Source organism: Myotis daubentonii, chromosome 1, assembly GCF_963259705.1.
Source record: "Myotis daubentonii chromosome 1, mMyoDau2.1, whole genome shotgun sequence".
NCBI lineage: Eukaryota > Metazoa > Chordata > Mammalia > Chiroptera > Vespertilionidae > Myotis > Myotis daubentonii.
Genome location: NC_081840.1, coordinates 63,201,025 through 63,224,381, shown reverse-complemented (window position 1 = coordinate 63,224,381; position 23,357 = coordinate 63,201,025). Strand labels below are relative to the sequence as shown.

Genomic DNA, 23,357 nt, shown 5'->3' with positions numbered 1-23,357 from the left:
ACCAGTTTTGCTCAGTGGTTATGTTAGAGCATCAGCCCTCAGACCAAAGGGTTGAGCGTTTGATTCCCATTCAAGGGCACGGACCTTGGTTAAGGATTCAATCCCCAGCCCCGCTTGCGGCGCATGTGGGAAGCAAGCAATTGATGTTTCTCTCTCTCTCTCTCTCCCCTTCTCCCTCCCTTCCATTCTGCCTGAAAATCAATGGAAAAAATATCCTCAGGTGAGGATTAAAACAACAACAAAAACAAGTTTCCTTCAAAGCACAGAATCCATTAAAGAAAAGAGTCCCCGGCTGGTGTGGTGCAATGGTTGAGTGTTGACCTATGAACCAGGAGGTCATGGTTTGAATCCCAGTCCATTGATATTTTTCTCTCTCCCTCCCTCTCCCTTTCTTTCTGAAATGAATAAAAATAATATTTTTAAAAAGAAAAAAATTGATAAACATGACCAAAAAATATTTTAAACTTGTACATAGCAATAAAAATATTATAATCCAAGTCAAAAGAAAAATATACACTAGGAAAAACATTTGACAAAGGCTTGTTTCCTTAATATATAAAGAGGGCTTGCAAATCTGGGGAAATATGTCCAATCCAATAACAACAAAAATAGACAAAGGATATGAATAGACACACCTTCAGTGTCTACCTAGAGCCATTTCTTTGTGGAACCACTAGAGGGTGTAGTGCAAACACAGATGAAATATACTTTTTAAAAAAATATATATTTTATTGATATTTTACAGAGAGGAAGGGAGAGGGATAAAGAGTTAGAAATATCGATGAGAGAGAAACATCAATCAGCTGCCTCCTGCACACTCCCCACTGGGAATGTGCCTGCAACCAAGGTACATGCCCTTGACCGGAATCAAACCCGGGACCCTTGAGTCTGCAGACCGATGCTCTATCCACTGATCCAAACCGGTTAGGGCGATAAATATACTTTACCCTTGAGTCATTTATTTTGTTGGCATACTACTAGTATTGAACACTAAGTGGTGAACTAGTTATCTAGTACTTACTAAATACAAGACTCTTGTGAGCTCAGCAGTTCACAATAATGAATTTGTTTCTTAGAACCTTCTAAGATAGATAAATAGTATTAGCCCCATTTTATAGTTGAGGTCTCAGAGAGCTAAATAATTCACCGAATATTAATCAAGTGGTAAAGTTGACTCAGACTCCAAACCCTTAATCACTATGCTGTTTTCCTTTCCCATACGTTCTTAAAATCTTCAGAAAATTGTATGGATTTCTTTTCTTGTTTTTAATTACAGTAATTATATTATTATGACTGTTATGCATACAATTTGTCAAAATAGAAAATACAAAAAAATGAATAAAGAACATTTAACCCTAACTGGTTTGGCTCAGTGGATAGAGCGTCGGCCTGCGGACTGAAGGGTCCCAGGTTCGATTCTGGTCAGGGGCATGTGCCTTGGTTGCAGGCACATCCCCAGTGAAGGGTGTGCAGGAGGCAGCTGATCGATGTTTCTCTCTCATTGATGTTTCTAACTCTCTATCCCTCTCCCTTCCTCTCTGTAAAAAATCAATAATATATATTTTTTAAAAAAAGAACATTTAAACTCCACCAGAGAGATAACCATCACCAACATTAGCATATTTCTTGCTAGTTTTATACAAATACATGCATTAAATAGAGTTGATGTTGACTGCATATACAGGGTGGTGCAAAATTCGGTTTACAGTTGTGTGTGTAAAACACAGAGTTTATGCTTATATTATTATTTATCAATTACTGTATTAATTTCCACATGAATAACTATAAACCTACTTTTGTCCTATCCTGTTTAGTCTGTCTCTTGATTTTCCCCATTTTGAAAAGCCTTATTTGATACTAGAGGCCCAGTGCACAAAAATTTGTGCACTCGGCGGGGGGTTCCCTCAGCCAGGCCTGTGCCCTCTCACAGTCTGGGACCCCTCTGGAGATGACCACCTGCTGGCTTAGGCCTGCTCCCTGGGGGATTGGGCCTAAGCTGGCAATCAGACATCCCTCTGGCAGCCTGGGAGCCCTCGGGGGATGTCCACTTGCCAGCGGGGAGCAGGCCTAAGTTGCAGTCTGATATCCTTAGTGCTGCTGAGGAGGTGGAAAGGCTCCCACCACCACCACTGTACTGGCAGCTGCCAGCCTGGCTTGTGGCTGAGCAGAGCTCCCCCTGTGGGAGCACACTGACCACCAGGGGGCAGGTCCTGCATTGAGCGTCTGCCCCCTGGTGGTCAGTGTGTGTCATAGTGACGAGTCATTCCCAGTCGTTCTGCCATTAGGGTCAGTTTTGCATATTACCCTTTTATTATATAGGATAGAGGCCTGGTGCACGGGTGGGGGCCGGCTGGTTTGCCCTGAAGGGTGTCCTGGATCAGGGTGGGGTTCCCACTGGGGTGCCTGGCCAGCCTGGACGAGGAGCTGATGGGTGTTTGCAGGCTGGTCACACCCCCTTCAGGGTGGGGGTCCCCACTGGGGTGCCTGGCTAACCTGGGTGAGGGGCTGATGGCTGTTTGCAGGCTGCTCAAGCCTCCCCCCCCCCCAAGTGGGGACCCTCACCCCATGGAGGTTTGGCCAGCCTTGTTGAGGGGCTGATGGCTGTTTTCAGGCTGGCCACACCCCCTTTAGGGTGGGGGTCCCCACTGGGGTGCCTGGCCAGTCTGGGTGAGGGGCTGAGGGCCGTTTTCAGGCTGGCCAAGCCCCCCTGGCGATGGAAGCTCTCAGCCTCTCCTTTTTTTCTTTTATTTTTATTCTGAGATTTATTTACCTTCTATAATTGAAACTTTATTGCCTTCAGTGGAGCTGAGAGCTGGCCAGGACGGGCAGGAAGCTTGGCTTCCTCCATCACTGGAGCAACCAAGCCTCCTGCTTGCTCCAGCTCCGTGGCTGCTGGCCGCCATCTTGGTTGGGTTAATTTGCATATAGTTGCTCTGATTGGCTGGTGGGCGTGGCTTAAGGCATAGCGAAGGTACAGTCAATTTGCATGTTTGTCTTTTATTAGATTAGATTATGATTTGTAATGGCTGCATATGGTATTTCTTTTTTTAATTAAATCTTTATTGTTCAGATTATTACATTTGTTCCTCTTTTCCCCCCCCATATCTCCCCTCCTCCCAGTTCCCGCCCCACCCTCCGCCCTCACTCCCCACCCACTGTCCTCATCCATAGGTGCACGATTTTTGTCCAGTCTCTTCCTGCATCTCCCACACCCCTTTCCCCCCCAAGAATAGTCAGTCCATTCCCTTTCTATGCCCCTGATTCTATTATGATGACCAGATTATTTATTCACTTGATTCTTAGATTCACTTGTTGATAGATGCATGTTTGTTGTTCATAATTTGTATCTTTACCTTTTTCTTCTTCTTCCTCTTCTTAAAGGATACCTTTCAGCATTTCATATAATACTGGTTTGGTGGTGATGAACTCCTTTAGCTTTTCCTTATCTGTGAAGCTCTTTATCTGACCTTCAGTTCTGAATGATAGCTTTGCTGGGTAAAGTAATCTTGGTTGTAGGTTTTTGGTATTCATCACTTTGAATATTTCTTGCCATTCCCTTCTGGCCTGCAAAGTTTCTGTTGAGAAATCAGCTGACAGTCGTATGGGTATTCCCTTGTAGGTAACTGAGTTTCTTTCTCTTGCTGCTTTTAAGATTCTCTCTTTGTCTTTTGCTCTTGGCATTTTAATGATGATGTGTCTTGGTGTGGTCCTCTTTGGATTCCATTTGTTTGGGATTCTCTGCGCTTCCTGGACCTGTAAGTCTATTTCTATCACCAGGTAGGGGAAGTTTTCTGTCATTATTTCTTCAAATAGGTTTTCAATATCTTGCTCTCTCTCATCTTCTGGCACCCCTATAATTCTGATGTTGGTATGCTTGAAGCTGTCCCAGAGGCTCCTTACACTATCTTCATATTTTCGGATTCTTTTTTCATTTTGCTTTTCTGGTTGGGTGTTTTTTGCTTCTTTGCATTTCAAATCTTTGCCTTGATTCTTGCGCTCCTCTGGTCTGCTGTTGGGAGTCTGTATAGTATTCATTATTTCAGTCCGTGTATGCTTAATTTCTAGTTGGTTCTTTATCATAACATCGAGGGTCTCATTAGATTTCTTGAGGATCTCACTACATTTATCGGCAGCTTCTAGACAGTTCTTAAGAGACCTTAAAAGTGTGGTTCTGAACTCAATATCCTCCATTGACAGTTTTGTCCTGTTTCTTTGTCTCCACATTTTTTATGCTTTCTTGGTGCACCCCCTAGTGGTCTTTGTGCGCAGTCTTGTTGTAGTTAAGCCTTGATTGTTGTCGGCAATACTGGTGGTGATTTGACCTCCAGGCTAACTGGCTATGAGACTGCATATGGTATTTCATCTTGTTTAACCATCTTCCTTTTTTTCTTTCTTTATTGATTAGGGTATTACATATATGTCCTTATCCTCCCATTGCCCCCCTCCCCTGCTCATACCCTCACTCCCCTGGTGTCTGTGTCTATTGGTTATGCTTATATGCATGCATATAAGTCCTTTGGTTGATCTCTCCCCATTACCCTCACCTTCCCCTACCTTCCCTCTGTGGTTTGAGCATCTGATCGATGCTTCTGTCTCTGGATCTGTTTTGTTCATCAGTTTATGTTGTTCATTATAATCCACAAATGTATGAGATCATCTGATATTTATCTTTCTCTGACTGACCTCTTTCACTTAGCATAATGCTCTCCAGCTCCATCCATGCTGTTGCAAATGGTAGAAGATCCTTCCTTTTTATAGCAGAGTAGTATTTCATTGTGTAGATGTACCACCGTTTTTTAATCCACTCATCTGCTGATGGGCACTTAGGCTGTTTCTAAATCTTAGCTATTGTAAATTGTGCTGCTATGAACATAGGGGTGCATATATCCTTTATGATTGGTGTTTCTGGTTTCTTGGGATATATATTCCTAGAAATGGGATTACTGAGTTAAATGGGAGTTCCATTTTTAGTTTTTTGAGGAAACTCCATACTGTTCTCCACAGTGGCTACACCAGTCTACATTCCCACCAGCAGTGCACAAGGGTTCCTTTTCCTCCACATCCTCGCCAGCACTTGTCATTTGTTAATTTGTTGATGATAGCCATTCTGACAGGTGTAAGATAGTATCTCATTATCATTTTGATTTGCATCTCTCAGATGATTAGTGACTTCGAGCATGTTTTCATATGTCTCTTGGCCTTCCTTATGTCCTCACCTTCCCTTTTTTAAAAAATATATTTTTTATTGATTTCAGAAAGGAAGGGAGAGGGAGAGAGAGAGAGAGATAAAAGCATCAATGATGAGAGAGAACCATTAATTAGCTACCTCCTGCATGCCCCCTACTGGGAATGGGCCCTGACTGGGGATGAAACCATGACCTCCTGATTCATAGGTCGAGGCTCAACCATTGAGCCACGCTTAAAAATGTTTTAAATTATTTACAAGTTGTTTCTCTTATGGCACCTTCATGAACATCTTTTTAAAAATAAATCTTTCTCTAGTTTTTAAGATAATTTTCTTAATGTAAATTCTCAGATGTGGAATTTACAGTATAAAGAGATATGAGTACTTTTTAAGGGCCAAAACATCTACTGTTAGTTGCTTCCCCCAAAACATAAATTTAGATTACTAGCAGTATTAGTCTCGCTGCATCTTCATTGTTACATTGAATATTAATAAGAAACCTTGTGTTAATTTAATAGATGAAAATGGCATCTTTAATTTTCATATTTATTTGATTACTAATAGGTTTGAACATTTTAAAAATTTTTAGAATTTTGTAGTTCCTTTTCTGTGGCTTTTTTCTTTCAATTCTATCTCCATTTTCTATTGGGGGGGGGTCCTTATTGTCTTTCTTATCAACTTGCCTGTCATCTTTATATAATAACTATATAAAACTTTTGCCAGCTTGTCATATTATATCCTTAGTTTGTGGTCTGATTTATACTTCTTCAGAGATACAAGTTTTAAATGTTCACATTATTAAATTAATCACTTTTATAATTTTTTCTATTGTTTTTACCTTCAGAAAAATCCTTTCCCATTCAGAGGTCAAATGGGTTTTTAATTCTGCAGGTATTTATTTTGGCATAAGTTAATAAGTGAATATCTAAATTTATTTTTGTTTTATAAATAATAAATTTCCACCAGTTTTTTGAAAAATAAATCTATTTCAACTGATGTGTGATTTCCCATTGTCATATGTTGTTTTATGCATTTGAAGATCTATTTTTGGACTATTTGTTTTATTCCATTAATCTATGAATCTATTTTTATATCAATACAATCTTATTTTAAGTTAGATAACTTTATTTATATATTTTAATACCCGAAAAAAAACAAGTCCCAAACTCATTTTTCCTTGGTTCTTCATGCTACACATTATTTTTCTATTTTCAAAATTTAGTTATGTTTAATAGGTAAAATATTCACATGGTTCAAAATCCAAGATATATAAAAGAGGGTACTATGAAAATATACTGGCCCCTAAAAAGCCAGTTTCCTTCCAGAGGCAATCAATATTATCAGTTTCTAATATATGCATGCACTAGAAAATTTATAAAATATTCTTTAATTTCTCCTTTTTGCACAAATAATAATACACTGTTTTCCATTAGTGATGCAACAGGGCCACTGTTTTAATTACTTATAATATGATTTAATATCTAGAACTAGTTCCTCCTCCTTACTCTTTTTCAAGTTTTCTTAGCTATTATTTCTGAAATTTTCCTTCTTATTTTTGCAACCACCTTGTTCATATTTTTTAAAAGTTCCTGTTGTTATATTTAGTGATATTACAAAGAATTTATAGATTAACTTTATAGATTAAATTAACAAGTTAATTTATAGATTAACTTGTCTATGATGTCAAATACCTCTATCTGAGAAAGTGGTATTTTCCTCCATTTGTCCAAGTTTTCTTTTGTGGCCCTTAAGGAACTTTTTCATATTTTCTTTATATAAATCTGTACTTCTTTTAAGAATATTCTTATTCTTAACATTCCTAGGTATGTTTTTTCATTATATTACAAATTTAGTCTTGTCTCCTGTTAGATCTTCTAACATGTTGTTAAGGTGAATTTTAGAATTGGTTTTCCTTAGCTCTAAGGGACTTTATTGAGAATTGTGTTAAACTTCAATTTGAGAAGAACTACTGTCTTTATAATTTTCAATATTCTTATCCAGGAAAATGCTTTGGTTTTCCTTTATTTTTTCTTCTATATCTAAGTCAAGTTTTTTATTTTTCTATATATAGAAATGTAAAATTCTTATTATGGTTATTCCTAGATTTTTATTAATTTTGTTGCTATTGTAGATTTCTTCCATTTTATTTTATATTAATTATTGCTGTTATACAGGGAAGTTATTGATTTGAATGTATTTGTCTTATATCTACCCCCTTGGAATTTAAAATTCTAAGGATACTTAAGTTGATTCTCTTGGCTTTTCAGGGTGTCCAATCATATCATTTGTTAATAATGAAAGTATTGCTTTTCCTTCTCACTAGATATCTCTTCCTTTTATTTTTCTTCCCTTCCACATCTCTTATTGCTTGGCCAGAAATGTTAGAGCTATGATAAATAATAATAATGATCATGGGTATCCTTGTTTACTCCCTGATGTTTTGGGGAACACTATTTTGCTCTGTTTATAGGATTTCATTCTAACTGAGCTATAGTTTCTTTTTAAAAAATATGTTTATTGATTTTGAGAGAGGGGAAGGGAGAAGGATAGAGAGATAGAAACATTGATGAGAGAGGAATATCATCTATCAACTGCCTCTGTACCCCCACTGGGGATCGAACCTGCAATCCAGGCGTGTGCCCTGATCAGGAATCAAACCGCCGACCTCCTGGTTCCTGAGTTGAAGCTCAACTGGTGAGCCACACTTGCTGGGCTATAGTTTCTTTTAACAGAGTTTAGAAGAAATCTAATTTTTAAATAAATTGAAAATGAAGTCTGTATTTATCACTCAGTATAATTTTAGATTTTCAGGAAAATAATAAATTTAAGGATGATCCCAATTTTTTATTATTAAGGTTTTTATTTTCATACAATTGTATTATCTGTTTGTTATATGTAGTCTAACTGTAGTAAACATTATTATTTGGCACAGTTGGAAAACAGGATATTTTAGTTACAAACTGCTTGGCTTTTTAAAAATTAGAATATACTTAATTGTATACTATGCAACTACACTCGGAATAATTTAACTTTCTTTCTTTTAAACTCAGAAGTCACTTCAGAATCTTAGTGGAACTCATGATTTTCCCAGACATCATTTAAAAAAATTTTTAAATATGGAAGTACTAGTTAATAGAGTTTAAATTATTTAAACACTATATAACAACAAAGAATGCTGTGATTATTTAAAATAGAGCGTATATGCTTTTCTTTTGGCATATTTAGCATTATATCTGTATATATGTATTTTATCTAATTATAAAGTACTGTTGAATTATTATGCATTCAAAAATACTGAGTAAAAGACCCAGGCCTCTATATAACTCAATAAATACTTGTTTTATAAAGTGGCCAAAAATAATAAAAAATATCTATACTGGTCTTCTATTACTTAGAAGCACAAAAGAAGTTCACACTTAACATTTTTACCCAATCAAGACTGAAATCTGATCAAAGAGCAATTAGATTACTATGTCTATAAATTGCCTGGAATAATGTCTCATTTATAAAACAAGTCCAAAAAAACAAATATAAATATGACTTTCTGTCTGTTTAATTTTACAGCACAAAAAAACATTTTATAAGGACTCCAGTTGTAGAAAAGCAGATGTACTGCCCTCTTCAGAATTATCCAGTGAACAACATGGTGACAGGTAATTTAAAATAAAATTTAGCCCAGCTGGTGTGGCTCAGCAGTTGAGTATCAAATCAGGAAACAAGAGGTCACTGGTTCATTTCCTGGTTCAGGGCACATGCCTGGGTTGCAGGCTCAATCACCAGTGTGGGGCAATAAAAATACTAATCAGTTTTTTTCTGATTGAATTCATAGTTAATTTATTAACTGTGAATTTATCTAGTATGAGAAACAATCAAACCATATGCATAGATAACCTGTTGGTAATGGTGTTCTAAATTCAGTCATTCTTGAGTGCTATCAGAACTTTTGTAATATAGGATTCACATTTTAAATTGTTTCACTTTTAGTATAAACCATAAACACTTATATTACCCATGAAATATAATCACTCAGATAAGAATTTGATATGAAGGTAATATTGCTAAAGTGACTGAGTTCTTTTTTTTTAAGTATATTTTTATTGATTTCAGAGAGGAAGGGAGAAGGAGAGAGAGATAGAAACATCAATGATGAGAGCATATCATTGATCGGCTGCCTCCTGCACACCCCCTACTAGGTAGGGATCGAGCCCACAATCGGAGCATGTGCCCTTGACTGGAATCGAACCCAGGACCTTCCAATCTACAGTTCAATGCTCTATTCACTGAGCCAAACCAGCTAGGGCAACTGACTGAGTTCTTAAATTCTAGGAGTTCTTTTTGACATTAACATCTATTTCAAATTATTCATGACATCAAAATTACTCATACCAATAATCTTAGTTGACTAAGCAATAATGTCAATTTTCCCATTAAGTTTTTATTAAAAGAATATTATCTCAGTGTTAGCAGTGAAGGAAAGTGTTGCCTGTGCTATTAGGAAAGATGAACTGTTTGTGCCGATTGTAGCTAGTTGAATAATTCTAAATGATTATACTCTAAACCAGACACACTTCCCAGTTCTTTAAATCTAGATATTTTAATATTCCATCCCCAAACTCAACATGACACTCTCAATAGTCAAAGTGGTTAATTAAGTATCTTTGTTTTAAAGGGAGGTAGAAGGTAGCTCAGTTAGAGTTTTGTTCTGATTCACCAAGGTTGTGGTTTCTGTGAATGACCCCATGTCCTGCGTGGTTCAGGGTTCGGACTCTGGAAGAGGGGCCACATGCAAATGAAAGAGACGAGACAAGAAATAATAATTTGGAAATTGGGGTGGCAGGCGAGAGTCCATCCCAAGAGGATGGACTCCACTTATGCTCAGGCCTTGCCATCCTTTTATTCAGGTTGGGATACACCTATAGCCCTTAGGCAGGCAATTTCCAGTAACAGACAGACTATCTTATCAGTAAGGATTTACATGACTATCTGGTGAGGAAGTTGCTTCAGCTACCATTGTCTGGACTAAACAGTGAGTGCACAGCCCTGACCTTTGCCAGGGCTCAAGGGTCACCAGCATTCTGAGCTCCTTGTCCACACTTCTCTGCTAGAGAAGACAATAGGCGGTTTTCCACATCTCCTTCTTTTCTTTTCCTTAAAACATCTTGAAAAGTGAATGCCTCCTAAAAGGGTTCAAGTCCTTTTAAGACTCTTCATTCCGCATCTGCAGACTAGAAATAAACATATGAGAATAAAAATGAGACAAGCAATAGTGGTTATGCTGAGAGGCAAATATGTCCTTTTTAAATTGCTGCCAGGTGCCCAACCTTGGCTCAGTGGATAGAGCATCGGCCTGTGGACTGAAGGGTCCCAGGTTCGATTCCAGTCAAGGGCATGTACCTTGGTTGCAGGCACATCCCCAGTAGGGGGTGTGCAGGAGGCAGCTAATCGATGTTTCTCTCTCATCGATGTTTTTAACTCTCTCTCTCTCCCTTCCTCCCTGTAAAAAATCAATAAAATATATTTAAAATAAATAAATAAATAAATATATTGCTACCAGGTATCCCAAGGAATCAGTCTGTAGTAAGTTTCTTTCTGGGCCAACAGTTTTTTGAGTCCCAATTTCAATGTCATTGTCCAAAAGTTCTTTATGTGTACATGCCAGCAAAGATATTCTAGTTTTGGATGGTGGACAAACGATGGCAATGCAGATCCAACCTTCTCTGGCTTGGTCCTGGGCAACCTGCAGTGACGCACAGCTGCTGACTGCTAGCATGGCAAGGCATCTTCACCATCTTCCATCTCTGGACTGTTTCTCCTCTTGTCTTGGGAGCCACTTCTATTCTGTGGCTGGAGCAATCTGGTCAGTTCCTCTCTGGGATTCGTTGTTGTAGGAATCCACATGGGCTTGGAGGAGTTTTCTGGAAATATACAAACATATTCTCGACCAAAGGTTAACAAAGGAATCTTTTCTATAAACTAGACTTGGGATCCTTTCATTTTTTCCCAAATGATTTTCCTTTGGCTTATTTTGACACCATGTGTGTTTTCATGGGTATCTTGTCTTCAGCATTACAAGTGAAAAATAATTTTTAAAGTAAAAAAATTTCTTGACATAATTAACTCACAGGGGATTATTCCACTGTTCCCCTTCTTTTTTTGATTTAAATAATATTAAGAGCTTTTGGAAATTTTGCAATGCAGTCTTGATAATTTTTTAATTTTAATTTTCTGTACAGAAATATGACTGCTTTGGATTCATAGCATGTTAATCAGTTTTGAACTATGAGATAAACTATTAGTAAAAAAATTAGTTAATGCTTCAGGAACAGTTTCCTGCCCAGTACAACAAAGTTTTTATGAATATTCATTTATTTTAATTAGCCAATTTAAATCAATCTGAAATGAGATTTATTTTTTAACTTTACTTGTCCTAAGTTATGGACAGTAAATGACATTAATTAAATTTCTGCTATTAGTCTTTGAGTAACTTTACATAAACTTTGTTTAGGGAGGCAAAAACACAAATTATTTACTTTAGCTTATGAAGCCCAATATATTGATTTTTAATTACAGTTAGACATGTGAAGGAACCCTCTTTTTATTTCCTTCCAGACACTTTTCATTCTTACACCAAGCAACAAATGTAACGAACATGGTTGCTTTTTGAGATTTTAACAAATACTGCCACAAAGCCATATATTTTAAGTGATTTTTCATTTATGTTGACTATAATTATTGTCAGATTTAGCATTTTAACAACAATCTTTAGTTTGCCCTGTAAATATTAGCAATTATATTTTTAAAGAGTATCCCCTTTGGCTTATTTGCATATACAGAGGGATTATGGGAGGTTTCAGTAATTTTCCTAGACTTTACTTGAATTCAATTATAATTTCAGCATATAAAGAATAAATAATATGTAATATTTTAAAATGAGGCACATGGTTTATTACAAGCAGTGTATTGAGCATTGAAAATAATTCATATAGTCCTCTTCCTGTCAAGATGGCGGGGGTGTTGCTGTGCGGGCACCGGGAGCTTCACCACCTGCTGTGGCCCCAGCGGCAACTCTACAGCGTCCAGGGCCTTCACCGTGGCCCTGGCAACCGCTGGCCGCAGGGCTCCCGTTCCCAGCCAGCCTTTGTGGCGGGCATCCCCGCTATGTCCTCCTGGCGGCCCCCAGTGTCTCTGGCCATCAGTGTCTCTGCCATCTTGTTTGCAGAAGCCCAGGTTCAGGGCCCTCTGGTCATTCCTGCAATGCCCTCACCCACAGCAGTAACTGAGGTGGCTTCTGGGGAGACTGCAGATGTAGTCCAAGCTGCTGTAGAACAGAGCTTCACTGAACTTGGGCTGGGGTCATATACCCCAGTGGGATTGATTCAGAACCTACTGGAATATATGCATGTTGACCTTGGCCTTCCTTGGTGGGGGCCATTGCTCTGTGTACAGTCCTTGCCCGCTGCCTGGTGTTTCCTCTCGTTGTGAAGGGCCAACGAGAGGCAGCCAAGATCCACAACCACATGCCAGAGATCCAGAAGTTTTCCACTCGAATCAGAAAGGCCAAGTTGACAGGAGACCATGCTGAGCTTTACAGGACCTCCTTGGAGATGACATTGTATCAGAAAAAGCATGACATTAAACTCTTTAATAATCTCTCATGCTACCTCTGACTCAGGTGCCAATCTTCATCTCCTTCTTCATTTCCTTGAGAGAAATGGCCAACCTTCCTGTACCCAGCCTACAGACAGGTGGCCTCTGGTGGTTCCAGGATCTCACACTATCTGACCCCACCTACATATTGCCACTGGTAGTCACTGCTACAATGTGGGGTGTCGTTGAGTTAGGTGCTGAGACTGGTGTGCAAAGTTCTGACCTCCACTGGATGAGAAATGTTATGAGATTGATAACCCTTGCAGTCTTGCCCATAACTGTCCATTTCCCCTCGGCAGTGTTCATGTATTGGTTCTCCTCGAATATGTTTTCCCTGGTCCAGGTGTCTTGCCTCCGGATTCCAGGTGTACACACTGTGCTTAAAATCCCCCAACGTGTTGTGCATGACTCTGACAAATTACCTCCATGGGAAGGCTTCATAAAGAGCTTCAAAAGTGGCTGGAAGAATGCTGAAATCAACTATCAGCTACAAGAGTGTGAATGGTGCATGCAGAATCACTTGGAACTAGCAGCCAGGGGTCCCTTACGACAGACCTTTACCCACAACTCTCTGCTACAGCATGGTAAAAATCTCCCTCCCAATACCCCTAATAGCAGCAGCAACAAACCAAAGTCAAAGCAACCCTGGCGTGACACACTCGGCTGTTCCCTGCTCATACTGACATTAACTCTGTTTCTCCAAAGACTCAGCCTTAGAACAAGATTTTTGCTGGGTCCTTGTCCCAGACCTAGAAACTCTAGGACATGGAGATGTCTGTTTTAAAATGGATTCCACTGTAAACTCTTACATTTAAGCATAAAAGAGCACTCGGGAGCCAAGTGATTTTTCCATCTACAGAATTAATAAACCTCTGTATTATTTTAAAAAGAAAGAAAGAAAATAATTCATAAACTCCCAATCTGTGAAATGCAAATACCCAGAGCATTACTGGCAGACGCCCCCACAGGAATCATGACTCTTGGCTTGCCTGATGTCCCTGACTGGACATATGCCCCCCCCCCCCCCGAAAGTTTTCTGTTTTAAACTTGGCTCTGAATCTTTGCAAGTTCTTTTCTGAAGCAGAGTGCCTTAACAATGCACGTGACCTGTCCTTTGCTCTTTTTTTAAAAAATATATTTTATTGATTTTTTTACAGAGAGGAAGGGAGAGAGATAGAGTTAGAAACATCGATGAGAGAGAAACATCGATCAGCTGCCTCCTGCACACCTCCCACTGGGGATGTGCCTGCAACCAAGGTACATGCTCTTGACTGGAATCGAACCTGGGACCTTTCAGTCCGAAGGCTGACGCTCTATCCCCTGAGCAAAACCGGTAAGGCCTGTCCCTTGCTCTTGATTGGAGCTCAGGTGCACGGTCTTTCCTGATTGGCTAATTCAAAGGGAGGGGTTGGCCCTTGCTGTTTCAAGATGGCAGCCCCCAGGGGAGCAGCAAGCCATGTGGCCAACATGGCAGCTGCCAAGTCAGGCAGTCCAAAATGGCGACTGTCTAAACTGTTCTTTGACAGAAAAGATGATTTGTTTATTCTCACAATAAACAAGGAAAGAGCCAACCAAAATCTCTAAAAGATAGACAGCCAAAATTATATTGCAGACAAGCAGAAATCTCACTAGCTGTTTCTGGTGGCTGAACCCTGAGAGGGAGAGCAAGAAGAGCCCCCAATATTAAGAATTCTTGGCAGCTGCTGGGATGTTCTTGTAATCTCTCTCACGCTTTCAACCCCACCACACACAACTAGGCTTCCCCAAAGCAGGACTTGCCTCTTCTTTAAATAAATTGAACAACAACAAAGAGACACAAAAACATCAACACAATTATATAGACATGCAGAACACACTAAAAGTTTACACCAGAGAATGTCCAGCATTAAAAATTACCAAAGCAGTGTCTTTTGTCCCTGGTTCAGGAACTGCCCCTCTCTAGAATTTCAGTATATTCCCAATGGACTATTCAAAAAAAATTGGGCTGGGGTCTTTTCTAGTTGCCTCTACCTCCCTTTGTCTGGGGGAATCTTCTATGAAGATAAATCAAAGGCATGCTTCCTACAGGGAAAAGGGTGTAGACATTTATTAACTTCAGAATAGTTCTGAGACAGTCTCTAAAATTGTTTATTAATTTCCATCTTATTGGAAGAAATTTTTTTATGCTTTTCCTTAGAAGCTTCTAATTTCCAAATCAAGATATGCTTCCCATATACTCATTCAGTTTAATTTCAGAGCCGGCATTTTGTAATTTCTGCATGCAAAATATTAACATAGGTATCCCAAACAAACTGTATTTTGGCCATTTCTCAGTTAATATTTTCTAGTTAAATCTTCCCATTTTTGTAAAGTACTTGCAAGTAAAGGCTTCCTATCAGGAGTATTAGATGAGGGCTGGGGTCTTGGGAGCTTCTGGCCTTGGAGGCACAATTTCCCATGTTAAATTTTTTTTTCTCTCTCTCTCTTTTTTAATTTGGAATATCTGTAGTCTGAGCAAACTTTCTAGACATGTTATGTAGTGGGTCAAATGTGGCCTCAGTTTCTCTCCCGGTTGTCTAAAACCACAGGAAAGGTTCAGGGCCCGGGCAGACCAAGCCTTATGATGACCCCCTAGATGAGCCATTTAGTTAATTACAGTTGCATTGGGACTTCCCTATGGGGCTCCTGCATTTCTGACACCTCCACAGAGATTCTTAGTCACCTAAGAACACCCCAGAATTGGACTATTCTAAAAAAAAAAAATGTTGCCCCTTTATCTTTGGAGCTGAATGAGTTCAGCTCATTTATACGGCAAATGTTATTTTTGCTCAGACTCTCAGCAATTCCAATTGAAAGCCAAAATCAAAACCAGCCACCAATTTTTTCCTCCAGGGCCACCTTAGCCTGGGTTCTTTCAACCCTTAACCTGGAATTCTGTCAACCCTGGTTCCACCTCAAGGATTTTAAAACATAGCTCAAATAAAGTCAGACCCTCTACCAAAGCAAAGGGAAGGTCCTGGGTCCAAGAGACAACTCACCCACGTTCACCCAATGGGCGGAGAACCGGCGGGCTCAATGGGCCCTTTGCTGGATCCTAGCACCGAGTCCAAGTCCAAGGGATGGTCCTGGGTAAGTTTCTTTGGAATCCTACTGCGACTATGCCTAGTAATGTTAATGTAAAACAAACAAACAAACAAAAACATTGAAACCTATGAAGAATTTTTGTGAGTTTACTTGAGCCAAACTGTTGACATATGCTGGGAAGCAGAACCTCAATGAATTGAGATAATGCTCCAAAGTTATCCTTGGGTTAAAGCCTTGAAATTTAACTAGGAAAGACCATCAAATATATATAAAATAAATTTCTATACTGTAGGCATTTAGTTACCGCACTACATAATTTCTCCCAATTTAATTTGAACCTTGAACTTTTAGAGCCGGCAAGTCAAATATTTAGTGTTTCTTAGATTAAGCTGCTAGAGTTTGGTAGCCATACAAATGCAAATTAGTTACATTCTTTTTTGCTGGAAATGTGACCAGCCCCAAAGAGGGGAAGCTGGGAAGCAAGCTTGTCTTTAGAAGTTGCTACCAGTAGGGAACTTATGTTTTTGGCTGGCAAGGGCTTACCTTAGCGGCTAAGGCTTAGCCCCTTGATTTTAAAAGGGCCATATTTTTTTTTGCTGGGCAAAGGGCGACTAGCCCCTTCCTCCATTAGAGAGGCATAGCTAGCTTTCCCCCCGGGCTATTATTTATGTATGTTTCAACAATTTTTTGAGATTTAAATCCAATTATAATTGTCTCAAGGCATTTTCTTTGGCAAATTTTTATAACAGAGACAATTTACTTATTTTCTTGGCTGCTTTAATGTTAACCTTTGAATGTGGCCCTTTATTATTTTATTTTATTTTTTAAATAAATCTTTATTGTTCAGATTATTACAATTGTTCCTCTTTCCCCCCCCCCCCCATAGCTCCCCTTCACTCGGTTCCCACCACCCCCACCCCCCCGCCATTACCCCCACCACTGTCTTCATCCATAGATGTACAATTTTTGTCCAGTCTCTTCCTGCAACCCCCACACCCCCTTTCTCCTGAGAATTATCAGTCCACTCCCTTTCTATGCCCCTGATTCTATTATATTCACCAGTTTATTCTGTTCATGAGATTTTTTATTCATTTGAATTTTAGATTCACTTGTTGATAGATATGTATTTGTTGTCACTTTGTTGTTCATAATTTTTATCTTTACTTTTTTCTTCTTCTTCCTCTTCTTTTTTTTTCGACTTTTGATATGAAACTTTTATTTTACATATTTTCCCATTTTTTTGCATAAATATAAAAATGTTCCCCAAATTCCAAGATCTTAGAAGATAGTAATTGAAAGAATCTAATCAGCAATATTTATTTTTTTTATTTTTTTAATTAAACCTTTATTGTTCAGATTATTACATTTGTTCCTCTTTTTTCCCTCCCATAACTCCCCTCCTCCCAGTTCCCTCCCCACCCACTGTCCTCTTCCATAGGTGCACGATTTTTGTCCAGTCTCTTCCTGCATCTCCCACACCCCTTCCCCCACCAAGAATAGTCAGTCCATTCCCTTTCTATGTCCCTGATTCTATTATGATCACCAGATTATTTATTCACTTGATTTTTAGATTCACTTGTTGATAGATGCATACTTGTTCATAATTTGTATCTTTACCTTTTTCTTCTTCTTCCTCTTCTTAAAGGATACCTTTCAGCATTTCATATAATACTGGTTTGGTGGTGATGAACTCCTTTAGCTTTTCCTTATCTGTGAAGCTCTTTATCTGACCTTCAGTTCTGAATGATAGCTTTGCTGGATAAAGTAATCTTGGTTGTAGGTTCTTGGTATTCATCACTTTGAATATTTCTTGCCATTCCCTTCTGGCCTGCAAAGTTTCTGTTGAGAAATCAGCTGACAGTCGTATGGGTATTCCCTTGTAGGTAACTGAGTTTCTTTCCCTTGCTGCTTTTAAGATTCTCTCTTTGTCTTTTGCTCTTGGCATTTTAATGATGATGTGTCTTGGTGTGGTCCTCTTTGGATTCCTTTTGTTTGGGGTTCTCTGCGCTTCCTGGACTTGTAAGTCTATTTCTTTCACCAGGTGGGGGAAGTTTTCTGTCATTATTTCTTCAAATAGGTTTTCAATATCTTGCTCTCTCTCATCTTCTGGCACCCCTATAATTCTGATGTTGGTACGCTTGAAGCTGTCCCAGAGGCTCCTTACACTATCTTCGTATTTTCGGATTCTTTTTTCATTTTGCTTTTCCAGTTGGGTGTTTTTTGCTTCTTCGCGTTTTGAATCTTTGACTTGATTCTTGCGCTCCTCTGGTCTTCTGTTGGGAGTCTGTATAATATTCTTTATTTCAGTCAGTGTATGCTTAATTTCTAGTTGGTTCTTTATCACAACATCGAGGGTCTCATTAGATTTCTTGAGGATCTCACTACATTTATCGGCGGTCTCACCAGTCTTTTCGAGGGCCTTACTAAGTTTATCAGCAGCTTCTAGACAGTTCTTGAGAGACCTTAAAAGTGTGGTTTTGAGCTCTATATCTTCCATTTCTGACATTTGCATCCTGTTTCTTTGTCTCCACATTTTTTTATCTTTTCTTGGTGCACCCCCTAGTGGTCTTTGTGCACAGTCTTGTAGTTAAGCCTTGATTGTTGTCGGTAATACCAGGGGTGATTTGACCTCCAGGATAACTGGCTATGACAGTCAGCTGTGTCTGCAGTGGGAGAGCTTCTGTGCTGGAGCTCTAGGGCGGGGCTAATCTAGCCTTTGCCTGAGGCTATCCGGCAAATGGTTCTGTGCAGGGCTTGGGCGGGGCGGGTCCCAGGGGATCAACAGGGCGGGCGGAGCGAGCAGTTATGGCTGCTCTCAGTTCTGTCCCTAGGGGCTCTGCCTCTCAGAGTCCCAGCAACTGCTGCAAACCTCTGAGAGAAAGCTGCCTTCGAGTTCCGACCGAAGCCAGACAATCCCGCTTCTCCCGTTTGAGTCTGGGTCCCCAGAGACTCGCCCGGATCTGGAGCTCAGAGTCTGAAACTCCCTCCCGATTGAAAACAACAACCGCGCCCTCCGCCGCCAGCCCGCTCCGTGCGCGCACTCCGCACCTGAGTATTTCACTTCAGCACTGCGCCTCCTCTGAGTCTGGGTATGATATTCTCTTTCCTCCTAGTTGTAGAATTTCCACTCAGCCAGCCTTCCTGTGGTTCTGGATGATGTCTGTTCTGTCCTTTAGTTATATCTCTGAAGTGGTTGTTCGAGGCAGCAATCTCCGGCGTTAACCTGTGCCGCCATCTTGGTTTCTCCTCTTCTTCCTCTTCTTAAAGAATACCCATCAGCATTTCATATAATACTGGTTTGGTGATGATGAACTCCTTTAGCTCTTTCTTATCTGTGAAGCTCTTTATCTGACCTTCAATTCTAAATGATAGTTTTGCTGGGTAGAGTAATCTTGGTTGTAGGTTCTTGGTATTCATCACTTTGAATATTTCTTGCCACTCCCTTCTGGCCTGCACAGTTTCTGTTGAGAAATCAGCTGACATTCGTATGGGTACTCCGTTGTAGGTAACTAACTGTTTTTCTCTTGCTGCTTTTAATATTCTCTCTTTGTCTTTAATCCTTGACATTTTAATTATGATGTGTCTTGGTGTGGACCTTTTTAGGTTCCTCTTGTTTTGGACTCTCTGAACTTCCTGGACTTGTAAGTCTATTTCTTTCACCAGGTGGGGGAAGTTTTCTGTCATTATTTCTTCAAATAGGTTTTCAATATCTTGCTCTCTCTCTTCTTCTGGCACCACTATAATTTGGATATTGGTATATTTGAAGTTGTCCCAGAGACTCCTTACACTATCTTCATATTTTTGTATTCTTTTTTCCTTTTGCTTTTCTGGTTGTGTGTTTTTTGCTTCTTCATATTTCAAATCTTTGACTTGATTCTTGTGATCTTCTAGTCTGCTGTTGGATCTTTGTATATTATTCTTTATTTCAGTCAGTGTATGCTTAATTTCTGATTGGTCCTTTTTCATATCCTTGAGGGTCTCACTAAATTTCTCAGAGGTTTCTAGAAGATTCTTGAGTAACCTTATAACTGTGGTTTTGAACTCTATATCCAGTATTTTGCTTTCATCCATTTCTGTCATTTGTGACATGTTTCTTTGTCTCCGCATTTTGGCTACTTCCCTGTGTTGATAGAGTGGCTTTGTGTGCTAGGTGTCCTATAGGGCCCTGTGGCTCAGCCTCCCTAATTACCTGAGGTGGACACTCTTGGTGTACCCCTTTGTGGGCTGAGTGCACAGTCTTGTAGTTAAGCCTTGATTGCTGTTGGTATCACTGGGAGGGATTGACCTCCAGGCCAATTGTCTGTGAGGACCAGTTGTGTCTACACTGGGAGAACTTCTGTGCTGGAGACACCCTTATGGGGCAGGACTTGCTTCAGTGGAGCTTTGGCACTCACTGAGTCGGCTCCCTGAGTGTGTCTCTTATGGATGTGAAGAGTTGTAATCTGGATGGTCTCACTCTGACCACTGGGTCTCCAAGGAGGTGCAAAGTCAGCCACTGCCTGAGGCCACCCAGCAGGAGCTACAGAGGGATCTGCAGATTCCTCCTCTTTGTTTGGGGTTTGGAGGTGCCCAGATGAGGTGCAGCTGTGAAGCAATTCAGACTGCTGATGAGCCTTAGGCCTTCTTTTGGAAGCTCTGGGGTTCTCTGACCCAGGTGCAGTTTGAGAGGTTTTTAGGCAGAGAAAGGCCAGGACATTGGTATGAAAAAGCCTCTGTGCACAGTTTGGGTGGGGTTGTAAATTGGGTTGGGTGGGGTCTCAGGGAATTCCCAGGGCAGAGCAAACAGCAATGGTTGCCCATTGGTCCAACCTGGATAGGTCCCTGGGTCTCTGTGTCCCACGGCCCCGTGCAGGAACAATGACCACTGTAAGTACCTCTGCAAGAAAGCCGCCCTTATGTTCCAGCCCGATGCCAGACAGTCCAATTTCTCTCTGTATGAGTCTGAGTTCAGAGCACTCGGAAGCTTGTATCTCCCTCCCAATTGACAAAGACAACAGCATACCCAGCTTCCAGCCCCTTTCGTGTGCGCACCTCTGTACCTCCACTCTTCTGCACCTCTGCACCTCCTACCGGACTCAATGCACTTTTCTCTTTCCTTCTAGTTGTAGAATTTCCCCTCAGCCAGTCTTCCTATGGTTCTGGATGATATTCGTTTTGTCTTTTAGTTGTAGTTTTAATGTGGTTGTGCATGGCAGCAAGTTCAGGTGTTTACCTATGCTGCCATCTTGGTTGTCTCCTCCTTTATTATTTCAAATAAACTACTCTTTATTATGGAAATACCAATCTTGTTTCTAGAACTTAGCCTATATTTTTTCCCTGGGTCAAATCCGCCATCTTTCTGAGGAAAAAACCAGTCTTGGGTTTTATTCTGTAGCATTCATAAAGAGATTAAGTTTAGCTCAAAACAATCTAATATCCGAAACTGGACGGTGTGAACACATTTTTTAAGCTAGCTTCTCTCTTTACATGTGCACAGAAATCCCAGACACTTTTCTAAATTTTGTAAAAATTTTCATGGCAAGAAGAAAACTTTTTCCTAGCACACTTGGGAGGGGGACAGGATTGCCACGTGTCTCCCCTCCCCCACCTCCTGCTTGCTTTTCATAAATTGAGCATTCAGCCCGTGGTTGGCATGGGCTTGCTCCTGACATTTCTCCAAAAATTCTCCCTTCCATAGTAAATAATCTCCTCCATCCAGAGTTGCATCCAGAGAATACCAATCATAAGGAGCTAAGAATGCTTCAGAAATATTAATCATAATTTCTCCTGTAATCCCTCTTGGATAGCTCTTTGCACAGGTGATCCTATTAACGGCAAATTAAACATTTCAGGATTAGGACATGGAGGTGGAGGGGGCCATGAAGGCCATTCCTCCCATTTTTCTTTTCTTTTCGCTCTTCTTTAGGAGCAGAGGGTGCAAGGGTAGGCGATTTATCCTCCTTAGCCTCTCTAAAAGGCTCTAGCAAATGCAATATTGTGTTCCACAAGGAGAAACAGTTTGGAGGCAAGTTTTTTCCCTCCTGCTGAGCTTTTTTCAAGTTCTGACCAACTCTTTGCCAAACATTCAAGATCTAATGTACCCTCTTCAGGAAACCAAGGGTTATGTTCTATAATATCAAGCAAAAACTGTAAGAGAATACCTTCTGAAACTTTAAGCATGCAAATCAAAAGTCTACAATAAAGTTTCTTACTTTTTAACCAAATTCTGCCCCATTAGCCTGGCTAGAAAAAACACATTCGCACCCTACTTACAGATCATGATTTCTGCAGCTGACTGTGGGCTTTGCGTGTGGTGAATATTCCCCCACCTATCCGGTGTCCCCACCTATCTGGTGAATTCTTCTTTGTTTTTTCGCTCTAACCAAAGTCTTCTCTTCCAGAGTGTCCCACGTTGGGTGCCAGATCTGAATGACCCCATGTCCTACATGGTTCAGGGTCCAGACTCTGGAAGAGGGGCCACATGCAAATGAGAGAGATGAGACAAGAAATAATAATTTGGAAATTGGGGTGGTAGGTGAGAGCCCATCCCAAGAGGATGGACTACACTTATGCTCAGGCCTTGTCATCCTTTTATTCAGGTTGGGATACACCTATAGCCCTTAGGCAGGCAATTTCCAGTAACAGACAGACTATCTTATCAGTAAGGATTCACATGACTATCTGGTAGGGAAGTTGCTTCAGCTACCATTGTCTGGACTAAACAGTGAGTGCACAGCCCTGGGCTCAAGGGTCACCAGCATTCCAGGCTCCTTGTCCACACCTCTCTGCTAGAGAAGACAATAGGCAGTTTCCCACAGTTTCCATCCCCAGTCAGGGCACATATAAGAATCAACCATAAATAAGTAGAATAACAAATTGATGTTCCTCTCTATCCCTTCCTCTCTCTAAAAACCAATAAATAAAAATAAAAGGAGGTAGAAGGTTGTGGTGAACAGGTAAGGGATAAGAAGGGTGTTCACTGATAATTATCAAGTGTCATGGAGAATCTTCTGACTAGTATTTTTCCTTCTTTTCTAAGAACCTTCTTTAGAAATCTTAACCCTAATCAACCATGACACTGAAAATCAGATAGTATGACAAAATTTCAAATATATACCTTTTTTTTTTGTAGGTTATATATCAATTGATGCCATGAAGAAATTCCTTGGGGAGCTACATGACTTCATTCCTGGAAGTTCGGGATATTTGGCATACCATATTCAAAATGAAATTAATATGTCTACCATAAAAAACAAATTGAAGAGGAAATAAATTAAATTGTCCATGTATGTGGGCATTTATTTTCTATAAAATATTATCAAAGATGGGCATGATTTTAAATTCTCCCATTTGGAACAGGGGTATGAAGAAATGGGGATGATTTCTTTCCTTTCTTCCACAAAAAGGTATCTTTAGAAAATTCAAAATCTTTTTGGCTTTGTATTTTGACATTTGGGCTGGACTGTTTCCCCAGCTTGTAACA

The 23,357-nt window shown here is 40.0% G+C and overlaps 1 protein-coding gene and 1 pseudogene across 1 annotated transcript in view; both read left to right on the top strand.

Moving 5' to 3' along the window:
- Positions 1-23,146, top strand: part of TERB2 (telomere repeat binding bouquet formation protein 2) — a 34,174-nt gene extending 11,028 nt beyond the window's left edge. Inside the window, exons 6-7 of the mRNA XM_059672278.1 lie at positions 8,750-8,838; positions 23,007-23,146. Of these exons, the coding sequence (XP_059528261.1) occupies positions 8,750-8,838; positions 23,007-23,146 (229 nt within the window). The remainder of the gene's footprint in view (positions 1-8,749; positions 8,839-23,006) is intronic.
- Positions 12,170-13,675, top strand: LOC132238057 (mitochondrial inner membrane protein OXA1L-like; annotated as a pseudogene).
- Positions 23,147-23,357: the final 211 nt, after the last annotated feature.